This window comes from Macaca thibetana, chromosome 12 (genome assembly GCF_024542745.1).
Source record: "Macaca thibetana thibetana isolate TM-01 chromosome 12, ASM2454274v1, whole genome shotgun sequence".
In the NCBI taxonomy this organism is placed as follows: domain Eukaryota; kingdom Metazoa; phylum Chordata; class Mammalia; order Primates; family Cercopithecidae; genus Macaca; species Macaca thibetana.
The window spans coordinates 17713603-17737636 of record NC_065589.1 but is presented as its reverse complement, the minus strand read 5'-3'; the positions used below and the strand labels follow the sequence as shown (position 1 = coordinate 17737636).

The following is a 24034-nucleotide window of genomic DNA, read 5'->3' as shown; positions in this document are numbered from 1 at the left end:
GCTAAGCTGGTCACACTTTATTTGATCTTTAGTCACAATTCATACTCTTACGAATTTTTCTTCCTTACATCTTCTTTCTATCAAATCGACCATGGTAAAAATTTGTAATATGTCACACATCTCTGTATTTTACCCAGTGGATTAACGAAATCAGTGGCATCATATATTTTTATGCTGCTTTTTTCTTCTGGGATCTCCAAGTTCAGTGCTGATTTCTATTGCTAGTGTGTAAAGGCTTACATTTTCCATTCTAGCCTGAAATCATCTATCTCTTCAGTATCTTCCTATGGACCCTCGCTTAAAAATTTAAAAAGTGAAAATCTTAAGGGTCAGTAATACACATTTAAATTTAAAGAATAAATTTCACCGATTTTTTTTTGCTTTTCTATAATTGCAGATTTTCATTTTGCAGTCTCAGCAACTCATAAAAAGAAATAAGCAATTTAAATTGGTAGCAGACATAGGAGAATTCTTCTAATCCAGGAGGTATGAAAATGATTTACTTCTATTAGCCTCAGAAGACCCAAGTAAATTGTCTGTTTCCATTACTGACCTAAATACAGGTAGTCTTTAGAGGGGAATGCTTAGCTTTGTAAAATCATTTTAAAGAATAATTCTGCTGTTCAGTGCTCATCTTCATTGTTCTGGGGTATATCTGAAAGGGTTATATTTTAGAACTTCTGATTTTCAGTTTGAATACGTAAAGTTTCTTACTTTGTGGTAGTCTGATTCTTCCCTTTCTTGGTATCAACTTCCACTTTCTTTAGTTAAAGTAAGGGAAATTCTCAACACTATTTCAGTTAATTTTTAAAATTTCTTCTCATGAGATTAATCTTGCAAACTATGAGAATCGTAATTCAGCAATAATGTCCAGGACTGGTTCTTTCTCGAGATACTTTATTGTTTTAACAGAGGAAGAATACTGTGAATGTGAAATCTCTAATTTGCTTTCTTTCTTTATAGCATCATGAATATAAGGAAAGATGAATAGTGTTTGGGGATACAGACACTGAAGACGGTAATGGACCTAAAGACGGTGGGGAACACATTTAGTTAACAGGACGGCTAAACACTGCTGTCTCCATCCTCTCAACTTGAGATGCAGTCTCCCAACTTCTTAGACACAGCTTCCGAGTTGTAACCACTTCTCAGAACTATTTTCAGAAAGAGGAAGTCCTGATGTTAAAGGATGCTTTGCTTTTCAGTTGTGCCTACAAAAAGTGTGTCATGAACACCCGGACATTCTGAATGTAACAATTACTCATGAAAGCTTAGGGTGTGGTGAACCTTCCCAACATGAAGTTGCGAGAGCTTGTCTATCAGCAGCGACTCAAGTCTAAAAGAATGCTCAAAGATCTGGTAAACGTTACTGTTCAGTGTTTTGAAAAAAGATTTGCAGTTTAGAAGGGACATAATTTTTTTCTCTTCACGGTAATGAAACCCCAAAAGAAATGGCCTCCTCCTGTCTTTTTCTTCAATTGCCACCCCTACAGTCCCATTCTCCACAGAGTAGCCCAATAGTTCTTTCAAAGAGGTAAATCAGATCATGCCACACCGCTGGTTGAAATTTCCCAAGGCTTTTGTTGGAATGAAAGTAAAATCCAAGCTCCTTTCCAGGGCACACAGGGTCCCTTGCCTAAGGTCCTTGGTTTCATCTTACTATGCCCCTTCCATCCTTAAGCTCTGGCCTTCCTGACTCATTCTGCTCAAGTGACCGACCATACGGGTTCCCACCACTTCAGGGTCTTTGCCTTGCTGCTTCTCCAGAATCCTTTCCCAAGATGCCCGTGTTGGCAGCTACTGTTGATTCATATCCAAGATCAAATGCCACCTTCTTAAATCTAGTTCATAATCCCTCTTTCAAATTCCACATTCAGAAATTGAGAGCAGCACTTCTAAATATACAAGTCTTGAAAGCATGCTTCTGGGTCCACAGGAAATCTAGCAAAGTGGTTCCCAATTCTGTACCATGCATCTATTAAAAATTAGATCCAATGTATATCATCTCAGTGCTTCACTTGAGGAAAGTGTTAATAAAAGCTTAACTTTTGATTGTTCCAAGTGTTTTTCTGAATTATTTACATAATCTTAGCTTGATGAACCAGTGAGTTGGGTAGTACCAGTTCAAGGAAGTTCTTTAAATATGAGCAAATCCAAACCCATCCAGGAATATTATATTTTAAAATTTGCCATTTACTCAGTTCGTTCGTCCAATAAGTGATTATAGTACTGCACACCTACTGTGTGCCAGGCATTCTTCTTACAGGCCTGCAGGGTATTCTGCAGGGAAAAGTCCCTGCCCTTTGGGGATTTTTACTTTAGAAGGGGAAACAGATATTGAATTAATTTCTATTTTTGTTCAGGTAGTCAGGTGAGCTTTTTTTGTTCAGGTAGTCAGGTGAGTCAAATGTCAGTCGGAGGTGACATTTGAGCAGAAGCAGAACAAAATTACTTTCTCCAAAGGTTTATGTTCCTAAGACTCAGGAACAAAATTAGGGGTTTATTTTCCTTTTGGCTGTGTGTGTGCGTGCGTGTGTGTGTGTGTATATAATATATATGTAATATATATTTTACATATATACATATATACATATGTACATATGTATATATGTATAAATATATATAAAATATAAAAAACATAAAATATAAAAAACATAAAAATATATATGTAATATATATTTTATATATATATATATATTTTGTGGAAGTTGTTTATTTTCATGACTTCTGATATCCCAGCATGAAAATGCATGAAACAAGTAAGAAATATGAATGCTATATTGTCAGAAAAACTATTTGGCCATAGGGTACTTTTCTAATCCTCTTGTGCCTGCTATCGAAAAAACAGCTCACAAAATAATAACACAATGATAAATGAATGTCAAAACTACATTTAAAAATTAAATCAGAGTGTATGTATATCTCAATCCAAACTCTGTGAAGATGCAAGCTACACATGTTGAACAAAATGTCCTGTCTTGACTCTTAGGCGTACATTTTGGAAAATGTGCCTTGACAGAAGACTAATGTACACGTATTCACAAACAATGGCAGGACTAGAACAGAGGACGTCATCTATATTTGGAAAAGATCAGTAAGTGCTCATCACAGGTTCTTACCGGGGTAGCTGTCGAATGTCTCCAGAATATTGTTCATATTTGTAGTTTACCACATGCCACTGGGAACTATAAAATTTACAAGCCTGAAAGAAAGAAAAATGACAATTATTAATATAAAATTATCATTAAAAGGCTGGGCGCGGTGGCGCACGCCTGTAATCCCAGCACTTTGAGAGGCCGAGGCGGGTGGATCACCTGAGGTCAGGAGTTCAAGGCCAAACTGACCAACATGGCAAAACCCCAAAACCCCGTCTCTACTAAAAATACAAAAATTAGCCAGGCGTGGTGGCAGGTGCCTGTAATCCCAGCTACTCGGGAGGCTGAGACATGAGAATAGCTTGAACCCAGGAGACGGAGGTTGCAGTGAGCCGAGATCGCGCCATTGCACTCTAGGTTGGGTGACAGAGTGAGACTTCGTCTCAAGAATAAATAAATAAATAAATAAAAACAATTAAATAAAAAAAAAAAATCAGCTGCCTGAGCAAAAAGTACCATGAAGACAGGTCTTGTGCCTCTGGGGTGCTGCGAATGCTAGCAACTTAAAGGTAGGTAAGGAGATTGATCTTTCTAATCATTTTCCATTTCCCATGGAAATCTAACCATTTCCATTCCATTCCTCCATTAAATAGGAGGAACTGTTTAATATATTTACTCTATTTTAGTCTACCAAAAAAACAAATGTTATCACCCCTGAATCCTACCGGACATGCTGCTAACCTCAAGAACCATCATTTTTCAGCTTCCCTTGGCAAGCCCTGACATGATCTAAGAGTTCTTAGTAGGAAAAGATGTTATTATTTATATGAGAGCCTTTTGTCACGATTTTAGCCCATTCCTTCTTTTTCTTACTTCAGTGACCAATCTTCCATTTTCTATCATTGCTCCTGTTAGTCTGAAGCTAGCTTTTCAGTTTTATCCCATGCCTTCTAAGGCACAGCCTTTCTCTGTGATTATTCACAGGTTCTATTTTGTTTTATTTTATTTTTAATTTTTGTGGGTATATTGTAGGTGTATATATTTACAGGTTACATGAGATGTTTTGATACATGCATGTAATGTGTAATAACCACATCATGGAAAATGGGGTATCCATCCCCTCAAACATTTATTGTTTGTGTTATGAACCATCCAATCATACTCTTTTTGTTATTTTTAAATGTACAATTAAATTATTATTGACTATAGTCACCCTGTTGTGCTATCAAATAGTAGGCCTTATTCATTCTAATTATTTTTTTGTACCCATTAGCCATCCCCACCTCCCCTTCACCCCAGCCTCTGGTCACCACCCTTCTACTCCCTTTCTCTGTGGGTTGAATTTTTTTCATTTTTGGATCCCATAAGTAAGTGAGAACATGCGATGTTTGTCTTTCTGTGCCTGGCTTATTTCACTTAACATAATGATCTCCAGTTCATTCGTAGATTTTATAAGCAGATGCGAATAACTAATAAGCAAAAATGATTTAGAAACATTAATGGCACAAAATAGTTATATAGTGGTACGTAATGGCTGATTATATAATATTTATGGATGGCAAATATTTTCCAAACACCTGCCATGCACCCAGCACGGTACTGATCGTAGATTTGTAACGGGATTTCACCTGATGACTTTTGAGACTCCTTTCTATTCTAAAATTACGTGATTCTGGAGAGTAAGCAGCTATTATTTGGATTATAGGAACACCTGTTCTTTAGCATTGGGGGAACATGAAGAGTAATAAACCTATTGCACTGTGAGGAGTAAAGACTGTGATTGTCTTTGTAAGCAAGAAGGGAATAGGTAAGGTGCAGGACTGCTGCAGCAAAGAAAGTGCTAGCACTGCCTTTGCAGAAAGGATGGAGGGGTGTGGCCTAGTGGGCATCATAGAAAGGAGGATGGAGAACACATGTTCCAGGCGTGAGGCTCGAGATGCATGAAAAAGGCAGGGAGAGGGGATGGGGCTCTTGTGGATTTCTCTGGCCTGGAGTTCTCTCAGCACCACAGCTTTATTTGTTCAGGGAGGTGCCCACACACAAACTGGGAACTGAGGACAAAACAAGGGGTGACCCTGGGACAGAGGTGGGTGTTGGAGGATGACAGGTATGAATGCAGGACAAAAGGAGAGCTTGAAAACGAAACAGTGGCAAGACACATGAATGTAGAGAAGAGTAGTAAAACGGAAGTCAGGGGATCTAGAAGTACTGGAATGGATGGGGAATTTGAGCAAAACAGTATGGTGAGCTGTAGCAACTTGCCAATGCCTGAGCCAATTCTGCAAAGCACGTGTTTCTGGAAATAAGAGGAAAATTGAGACTTTTTTTTTTTTTTTTTGAGACGGAGTCTCGCTCTGTCGCCCAGGTTGGAGTGCAGTGGTGAAATCTCAGCTCCCTGCAAGCTCCGCCTCCTGGGTTCACGCCATTCTCCTGCCTCAGCCTCCCGAGTAGCTGGGACTACAGGCACCTGCCACCACGCCTGGTTAGTTTTTTGTATTTTTAGTAGAGATGGGGTTTCATCGTGTTAGCCAGGATGATCTCCATCTCCTGACCTCGTGATCTGCCCGCCTTGGCCTCCCAAAGTGCTGGGATTACAGGTGTAAGCCACTGCACCTGGCTGAAAATTGAGCCTTAATACGCTCCTTTGCTGAAATGTTTTGTCTTCATTTTGGATAAAGATGCCAGGGATTTAGACAAGGAGCATATAGGTCAACAGTATCCCAAGCCAAGGAGACAGAACTTTCATGGTTATAATTCTTTCTCATCCCCTCTCTTTTCCTTTCCTTTCCTTTCTTTCTACCTTGCTGCTGTTCTCAAATGAAACAAAATCCATTTTAAAATGGAAAAAGAAGAGCATAAAACCCACTCCCTTTTTGCATTCCCTTTCAATCATTTTTCTGTTGCATAGTTTTATGTAGTTCCCCTCTAAGTATTTATTTGAATATGAATATTGTTTTTTTATTTACTTAATAACATATTCTATAGATTTTTACACTTGCTTTCTAATTTTATGACCACTTTAACTAACTAGAATAAAATATGATCCCCTAATTCACTAGCCTGGTCTTCTCATCTTGGAGATCATTCATTCATTCATGCATTCATTGAACAAACATTGAGCCCTACTAGGTTACCCGGAGTTGTTCTGGGTAGTGTGAATATAGCAGGGAACAAAAAACAAAAGTCCATGCCCTCTTGCATTGACCTCCTTTTGAGGAGCTGATCAATAAACTAAAAACTAAGCAAATTGTGTTATATGTTAGAAAACGGTGGTGTCATGGGAAAAATGAAACGAAAGGGGCTGGGAGATTTGGAGCCAGGGAATTAGTTTATATAGGTTGGTTAGTATGGAGCTCACAGGAAAGGTGAGACTTGAGCAGAGATGTAAAGGAGAGAACAAAGTGAGTCGTTTTTATGGCTACTTCCAATTTGGGGACATTATAGAAAAAAAAATGCCCCAGAGTATATGGTCATACATGTGGCCCTCCTACTCTCCCCCTGTACCATCCTATTTTGATTATTTTCTTAGGATAGAATGCTCAAAGTATTATAAAGAGTCTTCGATAAAAATAGAAAATTGCCAAACCGGTGTATATTCCAAGTTAGCAAAATGAAAATAAGAGGGTACGGCCTTGGGAACTACGTGATAGAAGGCTTTATTCTTGTCCTGGAACTAGGACTGACTCCTGATGTGATCTTGGTCGAGATATTTTATTTGTTGGGATCTCAGATTTAGCTCTTGAGCATTCAGAATATTAGACGGGATTAGAAATTTCTGCAACATAATTTCTATCTCCACACCTTCTGATCTGGAGGTTTCGATGGGACACAGATGCATTGACTTACTCACTGCCTTTTCTTGCTGTTGATGGTACCTATGTTTGACCTTGATAAACATGTATACTCATGCATGTTCATGCGTGATGTTCACAATATGCTACAGGTGTAGCCGAATCTAAGATATGTTAGTCTTGAATTTCACTGACCAGAATGAATGTGGCACTTTCTTATATTAGTATGATATTAGTAAAAAAAAAAAAAAAAAAACTTTCTTTATTTTTAAGCTGTGAGTATTTGTCAGATACTGTACTACTAAGCACTTTGCATACAGTCTTAACATTCTTTGAGACTATTATTCCCATTTTATAGATTAGAGAGGCAAGCAGAGATTCAGATCTTTGACTTCGGCCCCATACGTGGTAGAAATAGAATTTCACACTGGATTTGTCTGATTCTAAAAGTCTATTTAGCTAATTTATAAATTGTTTGATGGTTGCAAACCTTAAAGATGAACCACACATTTGGACCATCATTCTGGATGTTTTGTATAATATTTCTGTTTCTGTTTTAGAATCAAGACAGAACCAGTTTTGAATTTTGGTTCTGCCATTTAATAGCCGTGGGATCTCAAATAACTTAATATCTCTAAATGCTTTTATGTGCCTAAGTAATATCACCTTCACTAGGATCAAATAATTTGTGTAAAGCACCTAGCATAGTGTAAGCACTCAATAAGTACTTACTTAACAACATCAGTTTTCTCAGCAAGTTTTTCAATCTATAATTCACATTCACAACAGTTAATAATAACAATTTGTATTGCTTGATTATTAAAAATGAAGTTTTTGAGAAATATATTAGGTCTGATTATCAAAGGGTTCTGTTTAATCAAATTTCTTCTGATTTTATTTGCTAGGCTTTATATATCTGGTGGTGAGTAGATGAGAATCAGAGTTAGACTAGATGACTCCTAAGAATGCTTCTAAATCTGTGATTTCTCTGATTTTGAGAAAGCCAGTGCATTTTACAAACACATAACCATTTCTCCTACATAGTTATGGCATTTTGGAAATGTTACGCATAGAAAATTATTCTCTATTCTTTGTTCCAGCCCACACAGTCACTCTAAGGAGATCATTAAAAACTATTATAATTATGACTACAGCTCCTCTTTGTCCAAAAACTAAGCTGAAATGATCTGTTGCAAATTCAAAGTCACAGGCTACAACTCTGCTTGTTACAGTAAGACAATGACTCCAATTTTCCCTTACTGACTTTCCAGCCCACGGCACCTGTTTCAAAATGCCAGCTCCTAATCCCCTTTCAACTGGAGGCTGCCACAGACAGCTTCAAAGGCAAAGACTGTGAATATTGAGCAAGAGTTTTCTGAGATGGTTAATTACTCCGAACAGTGATGTCCTGGCTCACCTTTTTTTCATTTATTATGTTTGCTTAGTCAGCCTTTATGCTTGCCATCTCTGCCTGTATGTATTTAGACACCAAAAAACAAGCCAAAGTCAACATAGTCAAAGGCTTTTGTGCCATGAGGATAGAATTTCCTAAAAAGTACAGTGTCCATGGTCCTGGGAGACAATAATTAAAATTCAGGCTCCTGGGTCTCACTTGAGATCCAGGGAATCAGAATCTCTAGAGGGAGTGCCCAGAAATCTACATTGTAAAAAGCACTACAGGCGATTCTGAAAGAGATGGAGAAATGTTGTGACTTCACCAGGTAGATTCCATGATTCCACATGAGTGATAACGGGGTCCAGTCCTTGTCCGACCATGAACTGAGTGCCTTGGGGTCCTAGTTTCACACAGTGGATTCTGGTAGCTGGAATTAGCTTCTTATTTTCACTCATCTAGACATAGCCTTTTAAAAGGACATATCAACTCCAGTATGAGGTTTTATTTATAGTGGACATTCAATATTTATTTGTTAAATCAATGATCATCTATATCATTTTCTTCCGGAAATGACTAAAAATGATACTTTGAAAGTTTCAAAAATCTAAATACTTTAAAAATGAGTGGGCTATTATAAAGAACACCCTGAGGTGCTGAAAAGAAAATATTTCATTTTTCTCCTTGTTCCTCTGCTTCAGAGAACCATTAGAATCAATTCAAATCATGTTATACACCTCAAATAGCAATTTGGGTTTGGCAATGCAATTTGTTCATCTCGTAAAAGGTTGATTATTGAATTCTGGCTACATAGTAATAAGCAGGTAACAGATGGTTTTTTAAGATGCAAAATTATTTTTCTTTCTGGCTATAGAGGTTTATTTAATTACCTGACTAGTTTCTTGCTAGAAAGATTAATGCAAGCATAAACAGTGTTCATTTTGGCCGTTAGTCACCACTGGAAACAATTCTGTATTTGTAAAATGATGGTGGCAATTTTAGTATTCATGTCATTCTTTATAAAGTTGAGAAGTAATTGTGCCTATTATATAAATGCTGAAAATGAAGCATCATGAAATTAAGTGAGTTTAGGCAAATTATGCACTGCAAGAGTGGCCAGATAATTTATTGTTCACACTGAGATATTTCAGAGTGAAAGGAGGCACTATTAGCAAGGCTGAGCCTTAGAACATGAGACTACTCCTGCAAACCAGGATGTGTGGTCACCCAATACGTTGACATTTTAGTGTAAAAGAGAAAAGGCACTGAAAACAGTTTTTTTTTTTTTTTTTTGGTCTTCAACTAGATCACACTATGTGTTCTTTTAAAGCATAATAATTAGTTTCTGCAGTATACAAACCAGTTGAAAAGTTAATAATATTTAAAAACTTGGTTGGGCGTGGTGGCTCACGCCTGTAGTCCCAGCACTTTGGGAGGCTGAGGCAGGCGGATCACGAGTTCAGGAGATCGAGACCATCCTGGCTAACATGGTGAAAGCCCGTCTCTACTAAAAATACAAAAAATTAGCCGGGGTGGTGACGGGCACCTGTAGTCCCAGCTACTCAGGAGGCTGAGGCAGGAGAATGGCGCGAACCCGGGAGGCGGAGCTCACAGTGAGCCGAGATCGTGACACTGCACATAGCCTGGGCGACAGAGCGAGACTCCGTCTCAAAAACAAACAAACAAGCAAGAAACAAACAAACCAAAAAACACTATACCACACTCTTGAGGGAGAAGTACAAATAATGAATTTGGGCAAAATAAATAATGTAACTATAAGTATGTCTCAGTTTCAGAAATCATGGCACAATCTAATTTAATAGATCTGATTTAATTGATTCTGGTTTTTAAAAAATACTACTTGATATGAGGTAGTGTTACTATGTATATAAGCATGCATGCCCATTTGTAAAATATAATGTCATATCAAGAGCCAATCCAGGGGAAAATCATTTTAAGACGATTTTGTTGCTTTGAACTACAGTAGCCTAAATTTTCATTGAGTATCTTCATTCATGGTAAACCGAAAGTGAACCAAAATATTTGGTTTATCTTTTCAAAATGTGCTGTGTTAAGGCAGTTGAAGAAATTATAGAAGTAGACTTTTTGACCTGGGAACATGCACTCTAATTTCCCAGCTAGATCTCACAAGTCATTTGTCAGGACATAAATGATAGACGGTGTTAAAACACCTTGCTACTATTACGATCCAATTATTGCTCTCATGTAAGGCATAGAAACCGGGTCATTTTTCAATGCAATTGAAATTTTAGGTTCAACCTTAAAAATGGGTTCTTTTTTATTCTTAGGCTCCAACGCCTCTAACTTGTACATCTGTATTTTACTCACTTACTGCCAAACATTTTTGGGGGATTTTTATTGTGAAGAAGAGAAAGCCAATTTAGAATTGGGGCAGGTTTTCATATTTGGAAACAAGACTATTATTGTAGAAATTTTAGTGAATAGAAGATAAGTTTCTTCAGAGTTCTTAATGTGAAACACGTAACCATTTTGTTTTCATTTTTCAACAGTTTGTTTTTCCAGATATATTTTATCCTAAGTTCAGTTAGTAATACATGCACTTGAATTTATCTTAATCATTTTTTGTGTATTTATTACCTTTAGTGTTATATATTTAGTGTAAAAAATTGGGGTGATCCGTTTTGTTTTGGCTATGATAGGAATACAGTCACTACATATGAACACAACTAAGCCAAATGTAAGACAAGAGATTTTAATATCTTAATTTTCCATTACATTTTTAAAGTCACAAAATAAACATGGCTTTAAATTTATTTTGTAAAAAGTACGCACAAAATAAAAAGTTCCTTAACTTCTAACAAGATCTTCATCAGCAAGACCTTCATTAGTGAACGAAGAGCCTTATTTTTCAAAAAATAAAAATCCAAAACACAACCAAAACAAAAATAAGACATACACACAAATATTTTTGTCTGCATTAATTTTATTAAGAAAGAATGTAACTTTTGTAAAAATTTGGAGCAATGTTTGTGGTTTCATTTGTTTCTCAATATGCTCTAGGAATTTAAATTGTTCATATACCCCTGAGGTCACAGCATAGGAGTTAGTTCTAGGATGAGAAACTCCATGCTAACTGTGCTCTGGTCTAAAGTTAATAAATGCATTGAAGTCATTCATTTGCTGCCCAATGTTTCAGGATCAGAAAACAGCATTCATTTTTACTTAATTTATTTATACATGCAACCCACTCTCCCAAATCAACTAGTAAGAGACATTCTTAGATATGGGCAAGTGTGAGTGCACATTATTCTACACATGGAAATTCAAAGATTAGTATAAAGTATGCTAAACAAATGCATTTTGGTCAAAAGTGGTTTCTTTGTCAACTTACATAATATGTGGTCTAAAATTAAACACAAAGCATATAGAATTGTTTTAACTACAAAAGTAAAAAAAGAAATTCCCCATGTTTTCTTGAGACAAGATAAATTTCATTCTAGTTAGATATATTTCTTTTAGTTAAAAATGAGCAGCATGAAGTATTTTTAAATTATAGCCAACTCCCCCTCCTCTGTAATTTTCTTCACTGTGTTTAGGACTTAAGTTGTTTAATATCTCTTGAAGTCGCATGATGTGACTTCTATCTTGAATATTCATAATTTTCTCCTGAATTAATTAAATGCCACTTGTCTGAGTCCAAATATGCAAGGGAAGAAGAGGAAGAGAAAGAGATTTCATTTTCAATATTATCCTCATCGGATTTTATTGTTTTTCATGTTTACAGAATTTTGCTCTGCAATACATTAAGTAGTATTTTGGTACACAATTTAAAGATCAATAGATGGCCTATGGAACTATTTTTAACTGGTATGCTTTGGGCACTCTGCCTGAAGAATTCTAATATTTTTATTGGGTTTACTCCTGAAGTGGGTTTATGCGTTGCAAGTAAAGGGACAACAATATACGAATACCTTGCTTGATAAGAAACACACTTCAGAGTTAAACCCACTGTGTAATCAGGGTGTGCTCCCAGCTTCTGAAACTGCTCTGCTGAAGACCACCAATAATCCTGAATTGCCAAATCCAGTGAGCCCCCATCTTGATTCTTCTTTGGCATTTTATGCCATTAATGCACTTTCTCTCGCTATTGACCCTTCTTCCTTAATTCTGAGATATCAATGTCTCCTTGTTCCCTGCTTTCCTCTCTGCCCCTCCTTCTCCGTTCCTTACACAGGGTCCTCTTTGCCTGCCCCTTGGTGAGACTGTGGCTCAGGGACCTGCCTTCTCAGCTGCAGTCCAGTTCTCTGGTTTTCATGGGCGTACTCTTCCAGGTTTAAAGCTTCAGTGTTCAAACCTAGAGTGACTGCCCACACTTTCCTGTGCTCCAGACCTAGATATTTATCGTCTTCTTGGATGTCTCTCTCTCTGCATGTTGGCAAATGAGGTTATCTTCCTTGCTTCATCCTTTCAGCAATCTTCACTCTCTTCTGGGCACCTTATTTAAATTAATGGCACAACCATCTAGGTAATAGCCCAAGCCATAATTATGGGAGTCATCATAAACACATTCCTCTTCTTTACTTTATTTTCAGTCCCCAACTCCTGTCAATTCTATCTCCTTAATAGGTCTTTGCTGGTACCATAATCCCATAGTCATACAGCTCTTTGTAATCATGCACCTGGACTATTAAAACAAATAGTCTCCTATCTGTCCAACTTTTCTTCAATCTTACTCCTTCCCAAGCCAACCAATCCATACTGTGGTATGCTTCTAGTTGTTTCATCTGCCATGCAAACCTGACCTTGTTTATCTTTTTTTTTGGGGGGGGATGGAGTCTTGCTCTGTCTTACAGGCTGAAGTGCAGTGGTGTGATCTCCGCTCACTGCAACCTGCGCCTCCCGGGTTCATGCCCTTCTCCTGCCTCAGCCTGCGAGTAGCTGGGACTACAGGCACCCACCACCATGCCCGGCTACTTTTTTTGTATTTTTAGTAGAGATGGGGTTTCACCATGTTAGCCAGGATGGTCTCGATCTCCTGACCTCGTGATCCACGTGCCTCAGCCTCCCAAAGTTGATCTCCACTCACTGCAACCTCCACCTCCCAGGTTCATGCCCTTCTGCCTCAGCCTCCCGAGTAGTTGGGACTACAGGCACCCACCACCATGCCCGGCTACTTTTTTTGTATTTTTAGTAGAGATGGGGTTTCACCGTGTTAGCCAGGATGGTCTTGATGCCTCAGCCTACCAAAAGTGCTGGGATTACAGGCATGAGCTACCACGCCCGGCCTTGTTTATCTTAAAGTAGTACTCTAGGGGGTACTTGTCAGAGTGTGTTGTAGAAATCTAATCAGAGGTCTGTTACTTCTTGCCTGACGGTATGCAGCTTGAGGGCAGGGACTGTGCTACATCCATGTAGTTTCATCTGTTTAGACAGTGTTCAAGCCCATGTTGGATAATGAACCTCGTCTAATCTTTCATCCAATGGTTGATTCTCTTTATTACATACACTTTAGCTTTTGACACAATGTGATCTGTAGTAATAGTAAATCAGTGGGAGAGGAAATTTCTATGTAAATTTCATTCTTTGTAAAGATAATTTCACTCTTTGTAAAGATAATTAACTCCACCTAACTGAATTGCAATTAGCAGATTCTTAGATACCTCGTTTATGCCACTGGATACACATTTGCCCCTAGGACAAGAAAAAGGCTAATCTGATAATTAGGTAGGGGAATGAAGGGAGAAATTTAAGGGCTAAAAGAGTATTACACTGACTTTATGATCATTGTTAATTACTTCAGACTTTGAGAGTAACAATATTTATACTTATAATTTGCTGTGTGAGGGTAAGACCATAGAACAACCATCACTGGGGCTTATGCGGAATTGTGTCTTAGAACTGCATGACCTCCCTGAACATAGGTAGACATTTTCGATGCTAACAATAAGAATTAAGAATAGAGGTTTGGCCATGAAAAGAAACAACTAATTTATCTGATCTCCTGGAGGGTTTAATATTTTGTTTTTCTTCATTAGAATCAGCCTGAATGAAATGCACACCCAGGTTCACCTAATTGTTGATTCTGTTTTACTCGAACTACCTTGTGCCTCTAGTTTCTGGTGATCTCCTTGGATCACATTCACATTAGCATTCTCCTTGGATCACATTCACATTAGCATTTCTCAAAGGTGTTTCTTTTTTTTTTTTTTTTTTTTTTTTTTTTTTTTTTGAGACGGAGTCTCACGCTGTTGCCCAGGCTGGAGTGCAGTGGCGCGATCTCGGCTCACTGCAAGCTCCGCCTGCCGGGTTCAGGCCATTCTCCTGCCTCAGCCTCCTGAGTAGCTGGGACTACAGGCGCCCGCCACCGCGCCCGGCTAATTTTTTGTATTTTTAGTAGAGACGGGGTTTCACTGTGGTCTCGATCTCCTGACCTTGTGATCCGCCCGCCTCGGCCTCCCAAAGTGCTGGGATTACAGGCTTGAGCCACCGCGCCCGGCCTCAAAGGTGTTTCTTAAAGATACTTGGAGAAAAATGGACAGAATTTCTACATGGTCAAATATATTTTAGAAATGTTTCATTTCATATCCCCTTCTAAGACAGTTTTGATGGATATTAGCTAATTAAAGACTCTGAATATGTGTATATGTGTGTGTGTGTGTGTGTGTGTGTGTTTCTGTGTGTGTGAGACACTTAGAAACAGACCTAGCCTGTTGCAGAACATTCTATATTTACATAATGTTGGCTTCTGCCCTGATTTAAATGAGGTGTGTGTGTGTGTGTGTGTCTGTGTGAATTTTTTATGGACAGCTAGAGATTTCAACAACATTTACTGAATGTTGTCTGTAAATGGACAGAATTTCGACATGGTCAAATACATTTTAGAAATGTTTCATTTCATATCCCCTTCTAAGACAGTGTTGATGGATATTAGCTAATTAAAGACTCTGAATATGTGTGTGTGTGTGTGTGTGTGTTTCTGTGTGTGTGAGACACTTAGGAACAGACCTAGCCTTTTACAGAACATTCTAAACCTACATAATGTTGGCTTCTGCCCTGATTTAAATGAGGGGTGTGTGTGTGTGTGTGTGTGTGTGTGTGTGTGTGTGTGAATTTTTTATGGACAACTAGAGATTTCAACAACATTTACTTCGCCTTAAATCATATTTGTATTTACCATTTAGTCTTGGGTCCTGTTTTCATTTTTGTTTTTTCCTTTCCAGAATTCATTTCTGGTTTGAACCCCTTGCTTAAAATCTGAACTTTTCCTCGCTCTGGTAACCTAGTGTTATTTGGATGAAGACAGTACATAATCATCATCGCGTGTGTGTGTGTGTGTGTGTGTGTGTGTGTGTGTGTGTGTACATGTGTAGATGTGCTTGTAGAGATAAGTATTTGCTTTTATTCTTTTTTATTTTTCTACAGACAGAGTCTCACTTTGTTGCCCAGGCTGAAGCTCAGGGGCATACGCATGGCTCAATCATGCGGTCTCGAATTCCCGAGCTTAAGCCATCCTCCTGCATCAGCCTCCTGAGTAGCTGGGACTACAGGTGCACACCATCATGCCCAGCTAATTAAGTTTTTTTTTTTTTTTTTAGAGATGGGGGTCTCACTATATGGCCCAGGCTGGTCTTGAACTCCTGAGATCAAGCAATCTTCTTGCCTTGGGTTCCCAAAGTGCTGGGATTACTGGTATGAGCCACTGCACCCAGCCTGCTTCTGTTCTTTCAATGTTATCATACCGCCTAAGTCCCCAAGAGTTTTATGCCATGACCAAACTGAGACTTGGATTCTCGAATTCGTTACTTTCTCCTCACTTCATCATTATTCTGCTCTTGCAGCAGGGTTGGTTTCCAGAAATCAGAGAGGGCTTTGTTGTCAGAGTAACTTGCTACCTTAGTACTTTGTCAGTATTTCTCTCAGCCATTCAGCTGAAGTGGTCCCTAGACCTTTGTTCCTTCTTGAGCCACTGTATTATTCTCAGTTCTCTGCTCCCTCATCTCCTTTTGTTAAGAGAGACTGAACCAAGAGCTTAGTTTTAATTAGTGTGCTGAGCTTTCTTCCGACTTTATATGATCCCTTTGTGTATATTAAAATAAAAACTTCGTTGTAAAAGTTTTGCTTAGGAAGTTTGCATCCTATTTCTAGATCCCTTTAATTGCCCCCCTCTCCTCCTCAAACCCCTTGTGGGAGTAGTGCTTGTTTTATCACGGAACTGTTTAGATATTTTTTATGGTTATGGATGCTCATTTTAAGCCACTTATGAGATTCGGATAAAGACAATGCTCTCCAGTAGTTGTTTTCCAAATGTTTTCATACTATTGCTACATTTATTTTCAGAATCACAGCATTGGGATTTTTAATATCCCTATTTAAAGATGGAAAAACAGGCAGAAAGGTTAATAGTTTGCCAAAATGAAGGATACGTTCCCTTGTGAGGAGTGGAAATACCCTCATCCAGTCAGGCTAGTGAGCATGTGGTATAAAAGAACTTATCAAAGGACCAGAGATGAGAAAATGTGTAAGAACATGGAATATGATGTCAAAGATAGCAGAACCTTAATTCTGGCTCTGTGTGACCTTGGGCAAGTTTGTTATACATTCAGAGCCCATTTTCTAGGCTGTAAGATGAGGTAATAACACCTATTTCACAGAGTTCTCTAAAGTTTTCACATATGCACAATGTATAAGCAAATATGTACGCAGCTAGAGCTTGATGTTAACATGCAGTGTTTTAAAAGATGTGAAATAAACCTATGCTTTTGTGTGGTGAATGTTTAATTTTACATTTAAGAGATAGGGAGGAGAATTAATAACAGATAGAAAAGGAAGAAGCTGTTCATTTTAGTGAACTCCCATTAAAATATGACGTCATTCAAGATTTTTAAAAAAAGAATGCCTAATGCCTTTCAAAAGAAGCTGAGAATTGTCAAAGTAGAGAGCAGTGAGAGAAAACTCAAATCTTTTACCGAGCTGGATGTGTTGAGACTAGAGTCTTGCCAATCTGTTGCCTAGCAACCATGGTATTTGCCCTTGCCACCCCACAGGGAGCCGCAGGGCAATTTAGTACAGGGTGGACCAATAAGGTTGCTTAATACACTTGCGGTAGGTCAAGCAAGTGTTTCTACAAAGTTCTACAAACGTCAATGAATTCATTTCAGTGCCAGCATAATCTAGTTTCAAAAATCCAGCCAATGTTCCTGAAAGGGTGGTCCACTGACTGTATGCATCAGAGTCACCTGAGCAGAAACCACAGTGGGGCTGTGAGGGTGAAGACTGGGAGAAGTTTTCTTTCCAGAGAAACATAGCAATTTTATAGCAAAATACCCTATTGGCAGTTAGCATCGCAGTTAGGAGCCCAGGGGCGGGGCTGGTGGCATATGTCCAGATGTTGGATCTGTCTATTCCTGGCTGTCTAACGCTGGCTGGGCAAATTTCTTAATGCTTCTATGACATAGTTTCCTTGTTATTAAAAGGTGATAATGATGATAATAACAAACATATGTTTGTAATTGCTACAAGTAAAGGGCTTAGAAGTGTATCTGGCACAAAGTAAGTAGTCAATAAAGGTTAGCTGCTATTAGCAATTGGGGTTAAGACTTTTTGCAGTGTAATTCTCTGGGACTATTTCTCAGTCTTAGCCCAGCTCTTTGGTGACCTCTTTCTTTTTATCTGCTGTCTCCAGGCCTGACTATTCATGTTCCATGATCATCACGGGATACTTGTAAGTAGGGTTTATCTTCTTCCTATCCTATAAAACACAGGTTTCACTTTATCTTTATCCTTAAAATCAAGGACTACTATGGGAGTTTTTGCAGGGTTTTCAGTACTAGTGACACAGAAAAATTAGCAGGGAATAAAATAGTTTTGTCCCAGGCTTCCTCCTTTATTTTTTTTTCCTATTTTAGATCCATACAGTTGAGAAAAAATATGATCAGAAGATTCATTCATGTTGCCCAAGAGAGTCGAATGTTGTGTACTGAGCTTTGCAACATAAAAGTTTAGCAGGTATTTGGGATCTAGGGCGAAAGGCACTCTACTTGGTTTCTCCTTGGAGCAGTTCTTAGAGAAGTAAGATGCTGATACAAGAGAGAAAAGAAAGCTACGAGCAGTTGAAAAGGAATTAAGGCGGGAACAAAAGTGAAGGTGAGAAATTTCCCCCCAGGAGCAATAATAAAATAAAGGCAAATTTTGTGGTCAACTTTTCCTCAGCTGAAGGTGACAGTCTCAGAGAACAGATAGATGAAAAGATCTATCTGGACATTTGAAGTTGTGAGGTAGAAGCTCTTGAAACACAAGCAACACTGAAGGCCTCTGGGAACCCTAGAATAGTCATTCGAAGTCTCTTGTGTTGTATGGATCCAGTTATCTGCTTTTCATGCCATCTTTCCCCTGGAAAAGTAGCTACACTTGAAACCTTGGTTGGATCTAGAGATTGGTGGTGGAGGTTCTGAATGGTCCCAGAATTTAGAGTTCGGGATAATTGGCCCTATCTTGAAAGCATGCCTGGCAATAAAATGAGGCAGTGTTAATACGTGGGAGCTGAAGGAGGCTGGCAGCCAAATCCAAGGCTCCGAAAGCCTTGGGTTCTAGAGACCCAGAGCCACCAGCTGGGAACACTTGTTCATGTGAGAGCAATTGGAAACTGCTGAAAACTGGAAATATACAAATGCTGTATACACACACCCCCAAAGAGGGCAAAAGGACCATGAAATGAAAAGTCCCTAAAATGATAGAAACATTTATAAATCTGTAGTAGTTGGATTAAAAATGACTGAGAATGGACTGTGTTTGCTGAATGTAATTCACTTCTGTGACTGAAAGACAAGCCCAGCAGGTGGAATCCTAAAGCAAGACACGCATGAGGTTTTGAGTGCTCCATATGCCATTTTCATCAGCAAACTAAAACAATAATTAAAAAGAATCTGAAGTAGTCTTTTAGGTAACTATCTAATGACTTGAAGAATTATGTTGGAGTTTTAATTTTTGCAGACAAGTTTAGACAACAGGCTTCAATTGCTTCCAATTCTGGCAGCATTTAAAAATACTTTTTTTTTTTCTTTTTTTTGAGAGGGAGTTTTGCTCTTGTTGCCTAGGCTGGAGTGCAATGATGCGATCTCACATCACTGCAACCTCCGCCTCCTAGGTTCAAGTGATTCTCCTGCCTCAGCCTCCCAAGTAGCTGGGATTACAGGCACATGCCACTATGCCCCGGTAATTTTGTGTTTTTAGTAGAGACGGGGTTTCACCATGTTGGTCAGGCTGGTCTTGAACTTCTGAGCTCAGGTGATCCACTCTCCTCATCCTACCAAAGTGCTGGGATTACAGGTGTGAAACACCATGCCCAGCTCCCCCATCTCTACTAAAAATATATTCTAACTAATTTTTCCAAAATAGCTTTTAAATTACAAAATTTATATGTAATATCACAACAAAAGAGAATTACATACGTTGAAAATCAATCTCTCCCCTCCCACTAGAGTCCCAAACTTGTAGGTAACCAATGTTGTGAGTTTGATGTGTGCATTCTTTTATCCTTTTCCTAGCCTTATATAAACATATTTATGTATATATGTATAGGTTTTATATCTTTCATGATATCATACTACAATTCTGTGACTTGCTTTTTTCTCCTAACAATGTATTATGGGCATCAGGGCGGGCGTGGTGGCTCACACCTGTAATCCCAGCACTTTGGGAGGCTGAGGTGGGTGATCGCTTGAGGGTGAGGAGTTTGAGAACAGTGTGACCAACATGGTGAAACCCCATCTCTACTAAAAATACAAAAGTTAGCCAGGCATGCTGGCAGGCGCCTGCAACCCCAACTACTCAGCAGGCTAAAGCAGGAAAATTGCTTGAACCCGGGAGGCAGAAGATGCAGTGAGCAGAGATTGCGCCACTGCACTCCAGCCTGGGTGACAGAGGAAAGACTCCATCTCAGAAAAAAAAAAAAAAAAAAAAAACAAAACCATGGGCATCAAAACTAAGCTATTTAAATAGATATGATTTTTTATTTGTTTTATATTATTACAAAATATAAATGTGAAAAAATTTTAGCCTCACCCTTATTAATTGATAATTCAAAATTTCCAATGTGGCACACATGTCTGTTAATTAGATTTTTATTCCCAAGGGTGTTTTCATACTATGCGTTTGTATGTTGATACATGCTGCTTTAAAAATACTTGTGAATTACATTTCAAAAGTTACAGATGTGAGTATTTCAAACATCGTGTGACAGTGTTTCTTTCACTGTATTGTTATCATTGCTAAATGGTGTTTGTCTTAAAATTTTTCTTCCCTAAAATTGTTCTTTTAATTTCTATTTCCATGACTACTAGTGAGCCTGAGCGACCTTGTATACCTCTTAGCCAATTGCATTTCTTCTTTTAAACAGGCTGCCCATCTCTTTTGCTCATATTTTCTCGGGTTATCTTTTTTTAAATTAATTTGCAGGATTTTGAATACTAGGAATGTATGTATTTATATGTGAGTGTGTGTGTTCAGCAAAAGATATAATGAATTACAAATGATTTCTCTGATTAAATATTTTCTTTTGACTCTGTTTATGGTACCGTACATTCATCATACAAATTTGAATGTTTTGTTTGGTTAAATCTGTCAGTTTTCCCTAACTTCCCACTTAAAAATGTTTTTCTACATTTTTATAACCTTTATTTTTATTTTGTTTGTTTATTTATTTATTTATTTATTTATTTATTTATTTGAGACGGAGTCTGGCTCTGTTGCCCAGGCTGGAGTGCAGTGGCATGATTTCAGCTCACTGCAAGCTCCGCCTCCCAGGTTCACACTATTCTCTGGCCTCCCCCTGCCAAGTAGTTGGGACTACAGGCACCCGCCACCAAATCCGGCTAATTTTTGGGTTGTTTTTTTGTATTTTTAGTAGAGACGGGGTTTCACCGTGTTAGCCAGATGGTCTCAATCTTCCGACCTCATGATTCACCCGCCTCGGTCTCCCAAAGTGCTGGGATTACAGGCGTGAGCCACCGCACCCGGCCTATAACCTTTGCTTTTAAAACTTAGATTATTTTATTCATCTGGAATTTATTTTTGTATGTAATATGAGATATGGACACAACTTTATTTTCTTCCAAAATGGATAGTTGAGTAGTGTTTGTTGAATTGTCCACTCTTCCCCAGAGACTTTGAAGTGCCATCTTTACTAAATCTCTTAAATAATATTATGCCCTTAAATTTGTTCTAGATATTTTTTGTTTCACTTGTTTATCTGTTCATTCCAGAACACAGAAAAAGATGTAGAGTGCCCCAATTTATTTTTTAAAGCTAGCATCTCTCTAATACCAAAGGAAAAAAGAAAACTAGAGCCAAATTTCACTCATAATATCAACTCCAAAATTTGAAATAAAGTAAAAACAATTAGAAGACAACACGGTATTAAGGTAATAATACAACTTGAAGTAGAAAGTTATACCAGAAATACAAGTAGGGATCCATAGGACAACAGCCCATTGATTTTATTACAGTGCTAACTAAAACAGAAAAGCTGTTGTATTAATAGGATACATATGCATGTGATAACAGGGCAGCCAGTCTTTATAAACACCCTAAAATTTCATAGAAAGACACCTTTTAAGATACAATAAATGCCAGAAATGAACATAAAACACCATCTTTCATAAAAGGTGAAAGAGGCCGGGCGCGGTGACTCAAGCCTGTAATCCCAGCACTTTGGGAGGCCGAGACGGGCGGATCACGAGGTCAGGAGATTGAGACCATCCTGGGTAACACAGTGAAACCCCGTCTCTACTAAAAATACAAAAACTTAGCCGGGCGAGGTGGCAGGCGCCTGTAGTCCCAGCTACTTGGGAGGCTGAGGCAGGAGAATGGCGTGAACCCGGGAGGCGGAGCTTGCAGTGAGCTGAGATCCGGCCACTGCACTCCAGCCTGGGTGACAGAGCGAGACTCCGTCTCAAAAAAAAAAAAAAATAAATAAATAAATAAATAAAGGGTGAAAGATACTAAAGTCTCCCCCTAAATTCAAGAATAAGACATACTGCCTGGTATTAGCATTATTATTCAATATTGTTTTAGGGATATAAAATAATAATAGAATAAGACAAAAATCAAAGAAACAATATTCTTGTTAGAAAAGAAGAAAATTTTAATTGTTTACTCCTATACACCTAAGAAATTAAATACGAACTATTAGGATAAGAGCTAGTTATTTATATTAGGACATCAACAGCTTTTTAAAAATATCAGTAATTAACAGTAGGAATTAATTCATTAAGTAATTAACAGTAAGAAAAAGAAATGGAATTTTAAAATTCCACTCACATTTGTGACAAAATGGTAAGGACCTTAGAATAAATTTTACAACAAAGTTAAAGATCTTTATGAAGAAAATGCAATGTATTTCTGAAGAACGCATAAGACCTGGTTAAAGTTCCCTGTTGGGAAGTCAGTGTCATAAAAATGTCAAATCCTGCCTAAGTTAACATATATTTATTGGAGGTTTCAATAAGTCTGATTGTCTGGTATAAAAATTATTTGCCAGCTTTTTTTTAAGAATAGTGACACCCTACCGTATGCTAAGACTTTCTCTAAGGCAACTCTAAACAAAATATTATTGTACTGATATCACACACTATTTTTATCAGTAAATGGGAAAACAGTATTCTCAGATATCCTGATGTTATCTGAGTCTGCATTTTTTCTTTTTTCTATCTCCTTAAAAGGTATTGTAATGCAATGTGAACTTTGGGAAATACATACCAAATAATGGAATTGGGGAAAAAAGACCGATAAAACAATGATCTGAACTGAACAGTACAACAGAAAAATGTACAGTCATATTAATATTAATATGTACACTAATAAGGCTAGCTTATATAACATAAATATGTTAAGAGCCGAGAAAAGATATTGCTATTGTATGCAGCTTTAATGAATTCCTTGTTGGGACACAGCGCTTTCTCAGGGTTCAAGACTGAACTTAGATTCCACTACTTTCAGTTTGACCTGTGCTGGGCTAAATTTTATCACCATATTTTCTATAAGGAAAGGATAAGCATCATTTATTTATTCAGTAAACATCTGCTAAGTAGCTGCTAGGCACTGGCTCAATTCCTGCTCTAAAGCCACCTGGAGTCTGGTTAGAAGAAAAATAAGCCATTTTGTAGGCCTCTTACACACCAATAAAATGCAAGTCAATGGTATACTCAGAGATGTTCCATCAGTCCTTGATGTAGTTTGGCTATGTGTTCCCATCCAAATCTCATGTTGAAATGTAATCTCCAATGTTGAAGGTGTGGCCTGGTGGGAGGCGTTTGCATCATGGGGGTGGATCCCTCATGAAAGGCTTGTGCCATCCCCTTGGTGATACATGAGCCCTAGCTCTGAGTTCACATGAGATCTGGCCATTTGGCTGGGCACAGTGGCTCCTGCCTTTAATCCCAGAATTTTGGGAGGCCAAGGCGGGCAGATCACTTGAGGTCAGGAGTTTGAAACCAGCCTAGCCAACACGGTGAAACCCCATCTCTACTAAAAATACAAAAGTTAGCCTGGCATGGCCAGGCGCGGTGGCTTATGCCTGTAATCCCAACACTTTGGGAGGCCAAGGTGGGCGGATCATGAGGTCAGGAGATAGAGACCATCCTGGTTAACATGGTGAAACCCCGTCTCTACTAAAAATACCAAAAAAAAAAAAAAAAAAAAAAAAAAAAAAATTAGCCGGGCGTGGTGGTGTATGCCTGTAGTCCCAGCTACTTGGGAGCCTGAGGCAGGAGAATGGC

The 24034-nt window shown here is 38.3% G+C and overlaps 1 protein-coding gene across 8 annotated transcripts in view; it reads right to left on the bottom strand.

Annotated features, from left to right (window-relative positions):
• Positions 1-24034, bottom strand: part of DOCK10 (dedicator of cytokinesis 10) — a 1376581-nt gene that overhangs the window by 133322 nt on the left and 1219225 nt on the right. For all 8 annotated transcript variants that reach the window (XM_050752140.1, XM_050752144.1, XM_050752143.1 and 5 more), the window contains one exon: positions 3120-3202. In XM_050752140.1, the coding sequence (XP_050608097.1) occupies positions 3120-3202 (83 nt within the window). The remainder of the gene's footprint in view (positions 1-3119; positions 3203-24034) is intronic.